The following is a 13,497-nucleotide window of genomic DNA, read 5'->3' as shown; positions in this document are numbered from 1 at the left end:
TCACACCTGTCCGAGTTTGCAGATCGCCCTGCGATATGCGAACTGATTTGGGGTTGTCGTTAACTTTTAACTGACACTTCCAGCAGTTCGCATAGGGCAGTGTGAATTGCCACCGGGAGACATGCGATGCGGGAAACCGCAGTAGATTTGCAGCGTTCCCGCATCGCAGCAGTGGGAACCTAGCCTTATAGCCGAAAGTAAAAAGGTTTGGTTTTTTTTTTCAAAATTGTTCATTTTTTTTTTTTTAATTTTTTTTATTTATTGCCGAAAAAATAAAAACCTCAGAGATCATCAAATACCATCAAAAGAAAGCTCTATTTGTGGGGAAAGAAATCCCCATCAATTTTATTTGGGTACAGCCAGTGCTGGGACAAGGTCATCCGCGGCCCAGGGCGAAGATGGAAAACTGCGGCCCTCCCCCCTACAGCGCCTAAAAATGATGGGATCTATACTAAAAAATTTTTTTATACTGGTATTGGCGGGGATCAGCGACTTAGGCGTGGTTAAGTCGCGCCCCCATTCAGTGCAATTAAACCGTTCTGATTGGAGCGACTGAAGTTGCTCCGCCTTAGAAATAGGTTCCTGCACTACTTGGTGGAAAGTTTAGAGCAGCTTGCATTGACTTCTATTAAAGAAGTTGTTTGCAAGCTGCATTGATGTTGTTGTGCTGTGCGGCTTCAAAGTCGGGTGACACTGGCGGAGAAGGGGTTAACATCTAAAGGCAATCAAGGGGTTAACTGTGTCTAACAATGTGTGCTGCTTTTTGCTACTGATTGATTTGTTTCTTTAACGTGCAAAAGCACGGAAAAGAAACAAGCGATTGTTACCTCTGTACAGAGCACTGTGTTGATTGTCAACACAGAGCTCTGGGCTGTGATTGGACACAGCCGATCAGCAGCTCCCAGCCATGAATAATTGGCTGGCATCTGCTGACAGACTCTTGCTGTGTACAATCACATGCACCCGAAACAGGCAGCCACGCGTGGGTACGTCCTGGTGCCTGTAGTTGCCACCTGCGATGGTTTAGGAAGTGGTTAAGTAGCAATGGTATTGGTAATATGCAGCAGGAAGGGGGCTAATGCACTGTTGCTGATGCATCAGTGGCAGTTAACCCCTTTGTGCTGCATTAGTGGCACCAGTGTCAGTGTTAACCCACTGGTGCCAGTAATGCATATTACAACCCCCCCCCCATTCAGCGTTAATTATGCAATCCGCAGATGGCAATCTGCTTACTTGTGTGATGATGCCCTGCTTGGTTCCTCCTTGATCGCACTCCCATGTCGTAACTCCGGCAGGCGTAGCACTCCATGCTGGTTTCCAATCCCGGCTGGCCTGTGTGACGTCACGCCGGCCGGGACTAGGAAGCACCTGTTGGGCAGAGATGATGGGGAAGTGAGGGGCGGGTGGGGTTGGTCTCAGGCTTGTGCGCTCCTGTTCCTCCGGTAAATGGTACCTTGCTTGTCTGGATGGAGGAATTGGTTAGCTTCTTCTCTTTCAGCCCACTGGAAAAAAAAAAAAAAGGTATATGGCCAGCTTAAGTGTCCGCTTTATTTTTCTCATTTTATTTGCTTTTGCGGACTGCACAAACCTTGCTAGGTTCACTTAAAATGACCCTGTCCAGGGCATGGAAAACCTTACAACAGCAAAACGCTATAAAAGGAGATGTTCTACTTGCTCCCCTCTAGCAGGTTATGTGCTGAAACCTTGCTCTTTTGAAGAGCTCTGGGTGCAATTATCCAACTTATCTGGTGTGTCCGTGTTTGGTGTGTCCGTATCCCCCACTGAAGTGGTACTTCCTACCAATTCCTATGTCCCTACAGTACAGGGTTTCAAGTGGTTGGGAGGAATCATAGCATGTAATGATGGGCACTCTTGCTGCCATGCCAGTATCTTAAATGTCTCAGCCTGTGATCTGAACCCACACCTTATCTTATCTCTCTGATCCCAGTGTGTGTGTGTCAGCAGCTGTGTCTGTGACTCCTCTGCCTGGCAGTGGAGTTTTCAGTGTTTCATTTGAGCTAGATCAGCTCATAGGAGTCAGCTAGTTATTGCACTCTTTCTGCTCCTGCTCTCTCCTCTATACAAACCAGCAGCAGTGCTCCGTTTACAGTCTTTCTATATGTTGGCAGCTACAACAAAGTATCTCGGACCTCAGCTCTTTAATATTGCATACAAGAGGGTTAACTATATAAGGCTATATGTCAATGCTGCTCGACACTGGCTTCTACTAGGGGTCCTGTTAGTGATTCCATTGATTTTGTCAACTCTATATATAAATACACAATGCAGAGTTTAGTAGTTACTAAGGCTGTGGTCATACTTGATTCATTTTCTTCCATTCAACCAGCTGGCTGGACGAAAGAAAATTAGTAGATTCCCACATCCACACATTGGAGGGGGATGGGGGATTCTCTCCTGCTGAACTACTGTTTTCAGACAGTGGGGAGGCTTCCCCACCACCAGAATACACTTATCAGCACCACGGGTGGTAGACTGCAGCACTGATTGAGTGAACATTTTCCAACAGGCTGGTTGTACAGAAGTCCAGCTCTCAATTGACTTCTGTGCAACCAGCCTGTTGGAATAGATCAAAATTTGTCAGGACCCTGCTGAACCGGACAAATTTTGATTCATCTATTGCAGTGGTTCTCAACCTGGGGGTCGGTCAAATGATGATTTGCCAGGGGTCACCAAATCCTTGCCTGTTCCTGAAGCCCACAGCGCTCTCCCAGCCTTTTTGCGGCCGCCCAGCAGGGCTGTCCCTGGAGCCCGCATCTGCCCACTCAGTCTCTTTGCAGCTGCCCATTCAGTTCACGGCATGACTGGGGGGCAGAGACTAGAGGTCAGCTGACTGGTGAGGAATGTGAAGTGGGAGGGGCTGGAAGGGACCCTACCTCCTGATTTCGGCATAGGTGTCACTGCTACAAGACACCACAAAGTCGGAGACACATTGAGTAACACTACCTGAGATTATAGTTGCATTAAAGGTCCCCACTACAGTTCTCAGATCAGCAGATGACCTTGATCAAGAGCACCTTAGTTGGCTGATCAGAACTCCCCACCAACACTGCCACTTATCCCATTCCCCCCACCCCTCCACCAAGAAGTAAGAGAAGGAATAAAAATAGAGAATACATGGAAGGGGGAGGAACAAAGAAAACGGGAGAGAGAGAATAAGAGAACAAGAAAGAAGGCTAGAAAGAGGGATGGGGGAAAAAAACAATAAATTAGGATAGAGAGAGATAAAAGGGAAAGAAAGGAAAACAAAGAGAGTGGTACATCCTAAAATGTACCATAAGGGGTTTTAATACTGTATGTGTGTTAGGGACTCGGAGTGCTAAATGTCCATGGGTTAGGGGCGCAAATTACTTGTCTTGCCTTGGGTGCCGACAACCCACGCTATGAAAATAATTTTATGGTTGGGGGTCTCCACAACTTGGGAAATTTTATCAAGGGGTCACGACACTAGAGAGGATGAGAACCACTGATCTATGGACACATCTAAGGCACGGTCATGTATTTGGTATAAGCACAGTTCACTAGTTTGAAAGGCAGATTTCTCTGCCTTACAATCTACTGTTCTCTGAACTCTTCATTATAAATGACTGAACTCTGTGTACAGCCCACAGATGGCCGCCTCTCAAACTTCCTTTTTTTTGGCTTGTTGCACATTTTCCCTCACTATACACAAACGCTAATTCTTAATGGCACCCCTATGAATCTAGAAAATGCGCTTGCATTTACACCTGCATGGAGCCACAGTACCATGCATTGCGGTTCAGCACAATTTTTAAAATCATGCTGGGACTTTTTTTTTTTTTTTTTGCATGTTTCACACACTTAGGACAGCCCACTCCAAATTGTGACAAGTGCAAACATTCAAAAAAGCCTGTGCGCTCGGACGCACTTCCTGGTTTGAATGCGCCCTCAAACTGGCGTGCCCCAAGATTGTGCACAATTTTAAAGGGTGCCTCCATTGAAAAAAACGTGTATTAAATGTTTTCTTTGTTCCGTCTCAACCTGGACATTGTGTTGCCTTCTTTCTGTCCTAAGCCTCAGTTACTTGGGAGCAAAAGGCTCTTTACGCCGTTTATATCATGTGGTTCATGATATCAGGTGTTACCTGAAGTTGACTACAGAACATTGTCCGTCTTTTTTTTTTTTTTTTTTTTGTATAATGTGATATGTCCAATCATCTGAAGGTGGCATCCTAACCCTTATTATAATGGATATGAGAATACCCAGTATTGTGATGTACTCCAAGAAAAGGATTTTACAGGTAAACCAAAAATCACATTTTATCACCCCCTCCCCTTTATCACCCCAATAGTATATCTCAGAGCAAATTGAAAGTTCTTACCTCTTTTCTAGGTGCTTGGTTTACCTGGTTTAAAATGACTCAGGTGTGACTTTTCTAATATAAATGACAGTTCCATACCTGTATGCATGAGTGAAGAGTTAAAGAGCTATAAAAAGGATGTTTTTCCCAGTGGGCTTTATATTTTCTAAAGTATAACTGGGCTGTTATATGCTCATTCTATGCAGGCAGTACATAGTTGTTTAGTCTTTTATATCACGTTTCAGTTGTATTTATCTACACTTTCTCATTTCAGCAACCAAAAGACTGTATGCGCTTGGATGAAACGATGCTTGTTAAACAGCTGCTACCTGAGATCTGCCATTTTATTCACACACATCGAGAGGGCAACCAGCATGCAGCCGAGTTGCGGATTTCTGCTTCAGGAGTCTTGTTCTCTTTAAGCTGCAATAACTTCAATGCAGTTTTCAGTCGCATTTCTACCAGGTGAGAAACAGTAAATTGTAGCATTAAGGAAAATTTCAAAAAAAGATGCTAGATGTTGTGTGTTTTGTGGTGTTGCATGAATTTGAAGTTTTCCTGCAAACTTTCTCTTTGGAGCATCCTTCCACAGAATGGCAATGTAGCTGCACAGCCAGGGGACAATTCCAAATGAAAGCTTTGTATATTCACTTTGGCTTATATGATATGGACAGCAACCAGAGATCTTGGATATATCTTCTGTCCAAACTTGGATTTTTACTTTTGTGGAAAATTATAACCAAAGTAGAGTCCCTTACAGAATTTGATCTTCAGCAGCAGTTATTAATGGTGCAAAAAGCATTAGTGAGCAGCCAATTATGTAACCGACTACTGGTACTCTGTAATTGGTTGCTGCAGGTTAAAGGGGTTGTAAAGTTAAATTTTTTTTTTTTAAAAAATAACAAACATGTTATACTTACTTTCACTGTGCAGCTCGTTCTGCACAGAGTGGCCCCGAACCTGGTCTTCTGGGGTCCCTCGGCGGCTGTTTCAGCTCCTCCCCGCATGCATTCACCACCTTAATGCGAGCTCCCTCGCATGGTGGTGAGTGCTTGCGGGCGCGCTCCCGTGATACAGCCGGCGGCTATAGCCGCTCGCTGTATCACTCGGCCCCGCCCCCCGGCACGCCGCGTCATCGGATGTGATTGACAGCAGCGCGAGCCAATGGCTGCGCTGCTTTCAATCCATCCACTGCAGCCAATCAGCGACCAGGCTGAGCTGCAATGAAGATGACGAGAACGAGCAGCGAAGATTTGAGGCGTCAGGTAAATAAAACGGGGGGGCTGGGGGCGGCGGTATTGTCACAAGTTTTTTCACCTTAATGCATAGAATGCATTAAGGTGAAAAAATTTTTACCTTTACAACCCCTTTAAAGCATATGAATGCTCAGTTGCGTTCTAGAACATAAGTATATAACTCCTAATTGTGACCACTTTTGTTTTCTCCCTTAATAAATTATTTATAGGATGTATGTTTTAAATGATAGGCTCCAGAAAAGATATGTTTTATGTTTAACAGCTCAAAATGTTTATGTATTCCTAAAATACAGATTCTCCAGTGATTTATTTAAGCAAGAGAGCTGTAGGTTTATAAGGTGCTATTTGCTACATAAAATTAAAGAGATTGCAAATGTTTTTTTTTTCAAAATAAACTTGTCATACTTAACCACTTCAGCCCCGGAAGGATTTACCCCCTTCCTGACCAGAGCACTTTTTACAATTTGGCACTGCGTCGCTTTAACTGCTAATTGCGCGGTCATGCAATGCTGTAACCAAACGAAATTTGCGTCCTTTTCTTCCCACAAATAGAGCTTTCTTTTGATGGTATTTGATCACCTCTGCCGTTTTTATTTTTTGCGCTATACACGGAAAAAGACCGAAAATTTTGAAAAAAAATGATATTTTCTACTTTTTGTTCTAAAAAAAATCCAATAAACTCAATTTTAGTCATACATTTAGGCCAAAATGTATTTGGCCACATGTCTTTGGTAAAAAAAATGTCAATAAGTGTATATTTATTGGTTTGCGCAAAAGTTATAGCGCCTACAAACTAGGGTACATTTTCTGGAATTTACACAGTCTTTAATTTATGACTGCCTATGTCATTTCTTGAGGTGCTAAAATGACAGGGCAGTACAAAACCCCCACAAATGACCCCATTTTGGAAAGTAGACACCCCAAGGAAATTGCTGAGAGGCATGTTGAGCCCATTGAATATTCATTTTTTTTGTCCCAAGTGATTGAATAATGAAAAAAAAAAAAAAAAAAAACAAAATTACAAAAAGTTGTCACTAAATGATATATTGCTCACACAGGCCATGGGCATATGTGGAATTGCACCCCAAAATACATTTAGCTGCTTCTCCTGAGTATGGGGATACCACATGTGTGGGACTTTTTGGGAGCCTAGCCGCGTACGGGACCCCGAAAACCAATCACCGCCTTCAGGATTTCTAAGGGTGTACATTTTTGATTTCACTCTTCACTGCCTATCACAGTTTCGGAGGCCATGGAATGCCCAGGTGGCACAAAACCCCCCCAAATGACCCCATTTTGGAAAGTAGACACCCCAAGCTATTTGCTGAGAGGCATGGTGAGTATTTTGCAGCTCTCATTTGTTTTTGAAAATGAAGAAAGACAAAAAAAAAAATTTTTTTTTTCTTTTTTTAATTTTCAAAACTTTGTGACAAAAAGTGAGGTCTGCAAAATACTCACTATACCTCTCAGCAAATAGCTTGGGGTGTCTACTTTCCAAAATGGGGTCATTTGGGGGGGGGTTTGTGCCACCTGGGCATTCCATGGCCTCCGAGACTGTGATAGGCAGTGAAGAGTGAAATCAAAAATTTACGCCCTTAGAAAGCCTGAAGGCGGTGCTTGGTTTTCGGGGTCCCATACGTGGCTAGGCTCCCAAAAAGTCTCACACATGTGGTATCCCCGTACTCAGGAGAAGCAACAGAATGTATTTTGGGGTGTAATTTCACATATTCCCATGGCATGTTTGAGCAATATATCATTTAGTGACAACTTTGTGCAAAAAAAAAAAAAAATAATAATAATTTGTCTCTTTCCCGCAACTTGTGTCACAATATAAAATATTCCATGGACTCGACATGCCTCTCAGCAAATAGCTTGGGGTGTCTACTTTCCAAAATGGGGTCATTTGGGGGGGTTTGAACTGTCCTGGCATTTTATGCACAACATTTAGAAGCTTATGTCACACATCACCCACTCTTCTAACCACTTGAAGACAAAGCCCTTTCTGACACTTTTTGATTACATGAAAAAATTATTTTTTTTTGCAAGAAAATTACTTTGAACCCCCACACATTATATATTTTTTTAAAGCAAATGCCCTACAGATTAAAATGGTGGGTGTTTAATTTTTTTTTTTCACACAGTATTTGCGCAGCGATTTTTCAAACGCATTTTTTGGGGAAAAACACACTTTTTTACATTTTAATGCACTAAAACACACTATATTGCCCAAATGTTTGATGAAATAAAAAAGATGATCTTAGGCCGAGTACATGGATACCAAACATGACATGCTTTACAACTGTGCACAAACGTGCAGTGACAACAAAATAAATACATTTTTAAAAGCCTTTAAAAGCCTTTACAGGTTACCACTTTAGATTTACAGAGGAGGTCTACTGCTAAAATTACTGCCCTCGATCTGACCGTCGCGGTGATACCTCACATGCATGGTGCAATTGCTGTTTACATTTGACGCCAGACCGACGCTTGCGTTCGCCTTAGCGCGAGAGCAGGGGGGACAGGGGTGCTTTTTTTTTTTTTTTTTTTTTTTTCTTATTTTTTTGCTTTTTTATCTTATTTTAAAACTGTTCCTTTCATTTTTTTTTTTTTTTATCATTTTTATTGTTATCTCAGGGAATGTAAATATCCCCTATGATAGCAATAGGTAGTGACAGGTACTCTTTTTTGAAAAAATTGGGGTCTATTAGACCCTAGATTTCTCCTCTGCCCTCAAAGCATCTGACCACACCAAGATCGGTGTGATAAAATGCTTCCCCAATTTCCCAATGGCGCTATTTACATCCGGCGAAATCTAAGTCATAAAATGCTCGTAGCTTCCGGTTTCTTAGGCCATAGAGATGTTTGGAGCCACTCTGGTCTCTGATCAGGTCTATGGTCAGCTGGCTGAATCACCGGCTGCATTCTCAGGTTCCCTGTTGAGACAGGAGAGCCAGAGAAAAACACGGAAGACGGTGGGGGGGGGGGGCATTCTCTCCCACTGCTTGTAAAAGCAGTCTAGAGGCTAATTAGCCGCTAGGATTGCTTCTACATGAAAGCCGACCGCTGGCTGAAAAGAATGATACCAAGATGATACCTAAACCTGCAAGCATCATTCTGGTATAACCACTCAAAGTCGTGAATGCTGTACTCAGACAAAAATATGGTTAACAATAAAGCACAGTAAACGGTAAAGTATAAAAAATTGCAGACCTGAAAAGCAAACATGATAAAACATAATAACAATAAAACATTGCAGAATAGAATACAGTAAAAAAGAGCAGAACAATAGAGAGAATAGAGAGAGAGAGAATAGAGAGAGAACAATAAAACGACAACTATTATTTTTTATTTTATATTTTTGTTTGTGTTTTTTTTTTTTTTTTTTCACTTTTTTTGTAACTGTAACTTTTATAACAGTAACCGGTTCCAGGTTCGGGTCTCTCAAAATGCGATGGCATCTTGGGAGACCCTGTGAAAGTGTGTCCTAGTCTGTGCAATGCTGTACCCTACGCTAATACTCAGCTAGTGAATGGTAGCGTTCAAAACATTCACCAATGCAAAGACCAGGATTGTCAGGACAGGAGGGACAATAATAGCGGGTGTCATGCCTATATCCGCGCTTGCTGCAGACACAACATCTTTTTTGGGGGGGTTCGCTGGGTAGGGGTACTCGGGAGGACATAAAAATGCCTCTCATGCAGCCGACTGCATTTGGTTGGGGATGTGAATGGGGGAAGTACGGGCGCTGCAGAAGCGGTGGGTTCCCAATTAGGATTGGCGAATGCAGCAGGAAGGGCATTATGGGCACGACGGGCCTGTGTTTGTCTTTTTGGTGGCAGCGGGACACTACTTGTGCTTGCCACCTCACCAGCTTGAACTGCACTTATGGGACTCGCCACGTCACCAAGTGTTACTGCAGTGCTGGTTTGACTACGACCGGGGTGTACTAGGCCGCTGGCGCTTGCCAGTTCACCAAAACGCTACCAAAAAAACTGTTAACGATCGCAGGGATCAGGCCTGACTCTGCGAACGCTGCAGTTATGCATTTAGTGTTTTGTAAGTGACAGTGATCGATCGATACTGCACTTGGGTGGGCTGGGCTGGGCCGGGCGGAGGGGCAAAACGCAGGTGCTAGCAGGTATCTGGGCTGATCCCGCTAACACTGCGTTTTTGGGAACCCTAAACTGCTGGGGACGCCAGTATAGATCTGATCGGATCAGATATTGATCAGTTCAGATACTATACCACTAAGGGAGGTGTACAGTGCGTGCGTGGGTGTTAGCGCTACTGGCACTAACCTGACGCTGCCTGGGGCTGGTGCTTGCCAGTTCACCAAAACGCTACAAAAAAAACTGTTAGCGATCGCAGGGATCAGGCCTGACTCTGCGAACGCTGCAGTTATGCGTTTAGTGTTTTGTAAGTGACAGTGATCGATCGATACTGCACTTGGGTGGGCTGGGCTGGGCCGGGCGGAGGGGTAAAACGCAGTTGCTAGCAGGTATCTGGGCTGATCCCGCTAACACTGCGTTTGTGGGAACCCTAAACTGCTGGGGACGCTAGTATAGATCTGATCGGATCAGATATTGATGCGTTCAGATACTATACCACTAAGGGAGGTGTACGGTGCGTGGGTGTTAGCGGTACTGGCACTAACCTGACGCTGCCTGGGGCTGGTGCTTGCCATTTCACCAAAATGCTACCAAAAAAACTGTTAGCGATCGCAGGGATCAGGCCTGACTCAGCGAACGCTGCAGTTATGCGTTTAGTGTTTTGTAAGTGACAGTGATCGATCGATACTGCACTTGGGTGGGCTGGGCCGAGCTGGGCGGAGGGGCAAAACGCAGGTGCTAGCAGGTATCTGGGCTGATCCCGCTAACACTGTGTTTTTGGGAACCCTAAACTGCTGGGGACGCCAGTATAGATCTGATCGGATCAGATATTGATGCGATCAGATACTATACCACTAAGGGAGGCGTATGCTGCGTGCGTGGGTGTTAGCGGTACTGGCGCTAATCTGACCCTGCCTGGGGCGACGCATATCACCGCCGGGCGATCAGGGGGCTAAATCTTTATTCGGTAATAAACGGCGGGTTCCCTGACACTATAAAAAATAAACAAACTAACCAGCGTCACCCGTAACGGTTATACAGTGATCAGTGGTGAAAGGGTTAACTAGGGGGCAATCAAGGGGTTAAAACATTTATTAGATAGTATATGGGGGTCCCTGTCGCTATAAAACTCTGACGGCGAACCTAAATATTTACGTCCCTAACTAGCATCACCAGCGACACTAATACAGCGATCAGAAAAATGATCGCTTAGCGACACTGGTGACAGGGGGTGATCAAGGGGTTAAAACTTTATTAGGGGGGGTTAGGGGGGTACCCTAGACCTACAGGGGGCCTAACACTCACTGCCCTGACACTGTAACTGTCACAAACTGACACCAATACAGTAATCAGAAAAAAAAAAAAAAAAAAAAAAAAACTGCTGGTGTCAGTTTGTGACGGGGGGGGGGGGGGGTGATTGGGGGGGGATCGGGGGGCGATCGGGGGGGGGATCGGGGTGTTTAGTGTGCCTGGCATGTTCTACTGTGTGTGTAGTGTTGGTGCACTTACATTGCAGTCTTCTCTCCTCGGCCCGGAACGGAAAATACCGAGCCGAGGAGAGATGACATCATTTCCTCTGCCTCTGTGTACAATACAGAGGCAGGGAAATGATCCCATTGGCTGAGAGCGATCGCGAGGGGGGGGCCACGAATGGATGGCCTCCCCCTCACCTCCGATCGCCGGGGGAGATTTGCCGACCGCCGCAGGCACCGGGGGGGGGGTCCGATCGGACCCCCCACCCGCGGGCAGGCAAGGACGTACATATACGTCCTTTTGCCTGCCCGTGCCGCTCTGTCGACGTATATAGTCGTGCGGCGGTCGGCAAGTGGTTAACTTGATCTTTGATCCTCCTCTTTTGGGATCCCCAGCTGGGTACTGTGGGGGCACTCGTTTGGGCTTGAATCCCGATTTACGCACTGTGTGTCCATAGACACTCATTGTGTGGCTCGGCCCTGCCCCCCACTCTGCTCACTGGCTGTCATTGACAGCAGCAGGTGCCAATGGTTCTCTCTGCTGTCTCCATGTCCAGTGAAGAGGGAGAGAGAGAGAGCGCTGCATGAGGGGGAACTGCACACAGGTTTTCTACCCTAATGCAGAGAATGCATTAAGGTAAAAAAAAACTACCTTTTTACAATCACTTTAAATTGGAGCTTTAGCCAAAATATCCTAATTCAATGATAAACTTGATTGCTTTTCATTTTCTATTTTTTGTTTTTAGGTTGCAAGAGCTGACAGTTTGTTCAGAAGACAATGCTGATGTTCACGATATAGACTTGATACAGTACATTAATGTGGACTGTGCAAAACTGAAAAGGCTGCTACAAGGTTGGTGAATTCCTATGGCGCAATTTTTTTTTTTTTTTTTTTTTTTTTTGGTACAGTGGGGCAAAAAAGTATTTAGTCAGCCACCAATTATGCAAGTTCTCCCACTTAAAAAGATGAGAGAGGCCTGTAATTGTCATCATAGGTGTACCTCAACTATGAGAGACAAAATGTAGAAACAAATCCAGACAATCACATTGTCTGTCTGATTTTTGAAAGAATTTATTTGCAAATTATGGTGGAAAATAAGTATTTTGTCAATATAAAAAGATCATCTCAATACTTTGTTATATATCCTTTGTTGGCAATGACAGAGATCAAATGTTTTCTGTAAGTCTTCACAAGGTTGTCACACACTGTTGCTGGTATGTTGGCCCATTCCTCCATGCAGATCTCCTCTAGAGCAGTGATGTTTTGGGGCTGTCGCTGTGCAACACGGACTTTCAACTCCCTCCAAAGGTTTTCTATGGGGTTGAGATCTGGAGACTGGCTAGGCCACTCCAGGACCTTGAAATGCTTCTTACGAAGCCACTCCTTCATTGCCTGGGCGGTGTGTTTGGGATCATTGTCATGCTGAAAGACCCAGCCACGTTTCATCTTCAATGCCCTTGCTGATGGGAGATGGTTTGCACTTGAAATCTCACGATACATGGCCCCATTCATTCTTTCATGTGCATGGATCAGTCGTCCTGTTCCCTTTGCAGAGAAACAGCCCCAAAGCATGATATTGCCACCCCCATGCTTCACAGTAGGTATGGTGTTCTTTGGTTGCAACTCAGCATTCTCTCTCCTCCAAACACGACGAGTTGTGTTTCTACCAAACCGTTCTACTTTGGTTTCATCTGACCATATGACATTCTCCCAATCCTCTTCTGGTTCATCCAAATGCTCTCTAACAAACCTCAGACGGGCCAGGACATGTACTGGCTTAAGCAGGGGGACACGTCTGGCACTGCAGGATCTGAGTCCCTGGCGGCGTAGTGTGTTACTGATGGTAGCCTTTGTTACGTTGGTCCCAGCTCTCTGCAGGTCATTCACTAGGTCCCCCTGTGTATTTCTGGGATTTTTGCTCACCGTTCTTGTGATCATTTTGACCCCACGGGGTGAGATCTTGCATGGAGCCCCAGATCGAAGGAGATTATCAGTGGTCTTGTATGTCTTCCATTTTCTAATTATTACTCCCACAGTTGATTTCTTCACACCAAGCTGCTTGCCTATTGCAGATTCAGTCTTCCCAGCCTGATGCAGGTCTACAATTTTGTTTTTGGTGTCCTTTGACAGCTTTGGTCTTCACTATAGTGGAGTTTGGAGTGTGACTGTTTGAGGATGTGGACAGGTGTCTTTTATACTGATAACAAGTTCCAACAGGTGCCATTAATACAGGTAATGAGTGGAGGACAGAGGAGCCTCTTAAAGAAGAAGATTCAGGTCTGTGAGAGCCAGAAATCTTGCTTGTTTGTAGGTGACCAAA

General features: G+C 44.6%; 1 protein-coding gene across 2 annotated transcripts in view; it reads left to right on the top strand.

Annotated features, from left to right (window-relative positions):
• NF1 (neurofibromin 1) overlaps nucleotides 1-13,497 on the top strand; it is a 496,399-nt gene that overhangs the window by 52,205 nt on the left and 430,697 nt on the right. For both annotated transcript variants that reach the window (XM_073615002.1, XM_073615001.1), the window contains exons 4-5: nucleotides 4,614-4,804; nucleotides 11,923-12,029. In XM_073615002.1, the coding sequence (XP_073471103.1) occupies nucleotides 4,614-4,804; nucleotides 11,923-12,029 (298 nt within the window). The remainder of the gene's footprint in view (nucleotides 1-4,613; nucleotides 4,805-11,922; nucleotides 12,030-13,497) is intronic.

This window comes from Aquarana catesbeiana, linkage group LG02, assembly GCF_042186555.1.
Source record: "Aquarana catesbeiana isolate 2022-GZ linkage group LG02, ASM4218655v1, whole genome shotgun sequence".
Classification (NCBI taxonomy): Eukaryota; Metazoa; Chordata; class Amphibia; order Anura; family Ranidae; genus Aquarana; species Aquarana catesbeiana.
The sequence above is the reverse complement of the archived record's forward strand: the minus strand, read 5'-3'. Positions and strand labels throughout refer to the sequence as shown.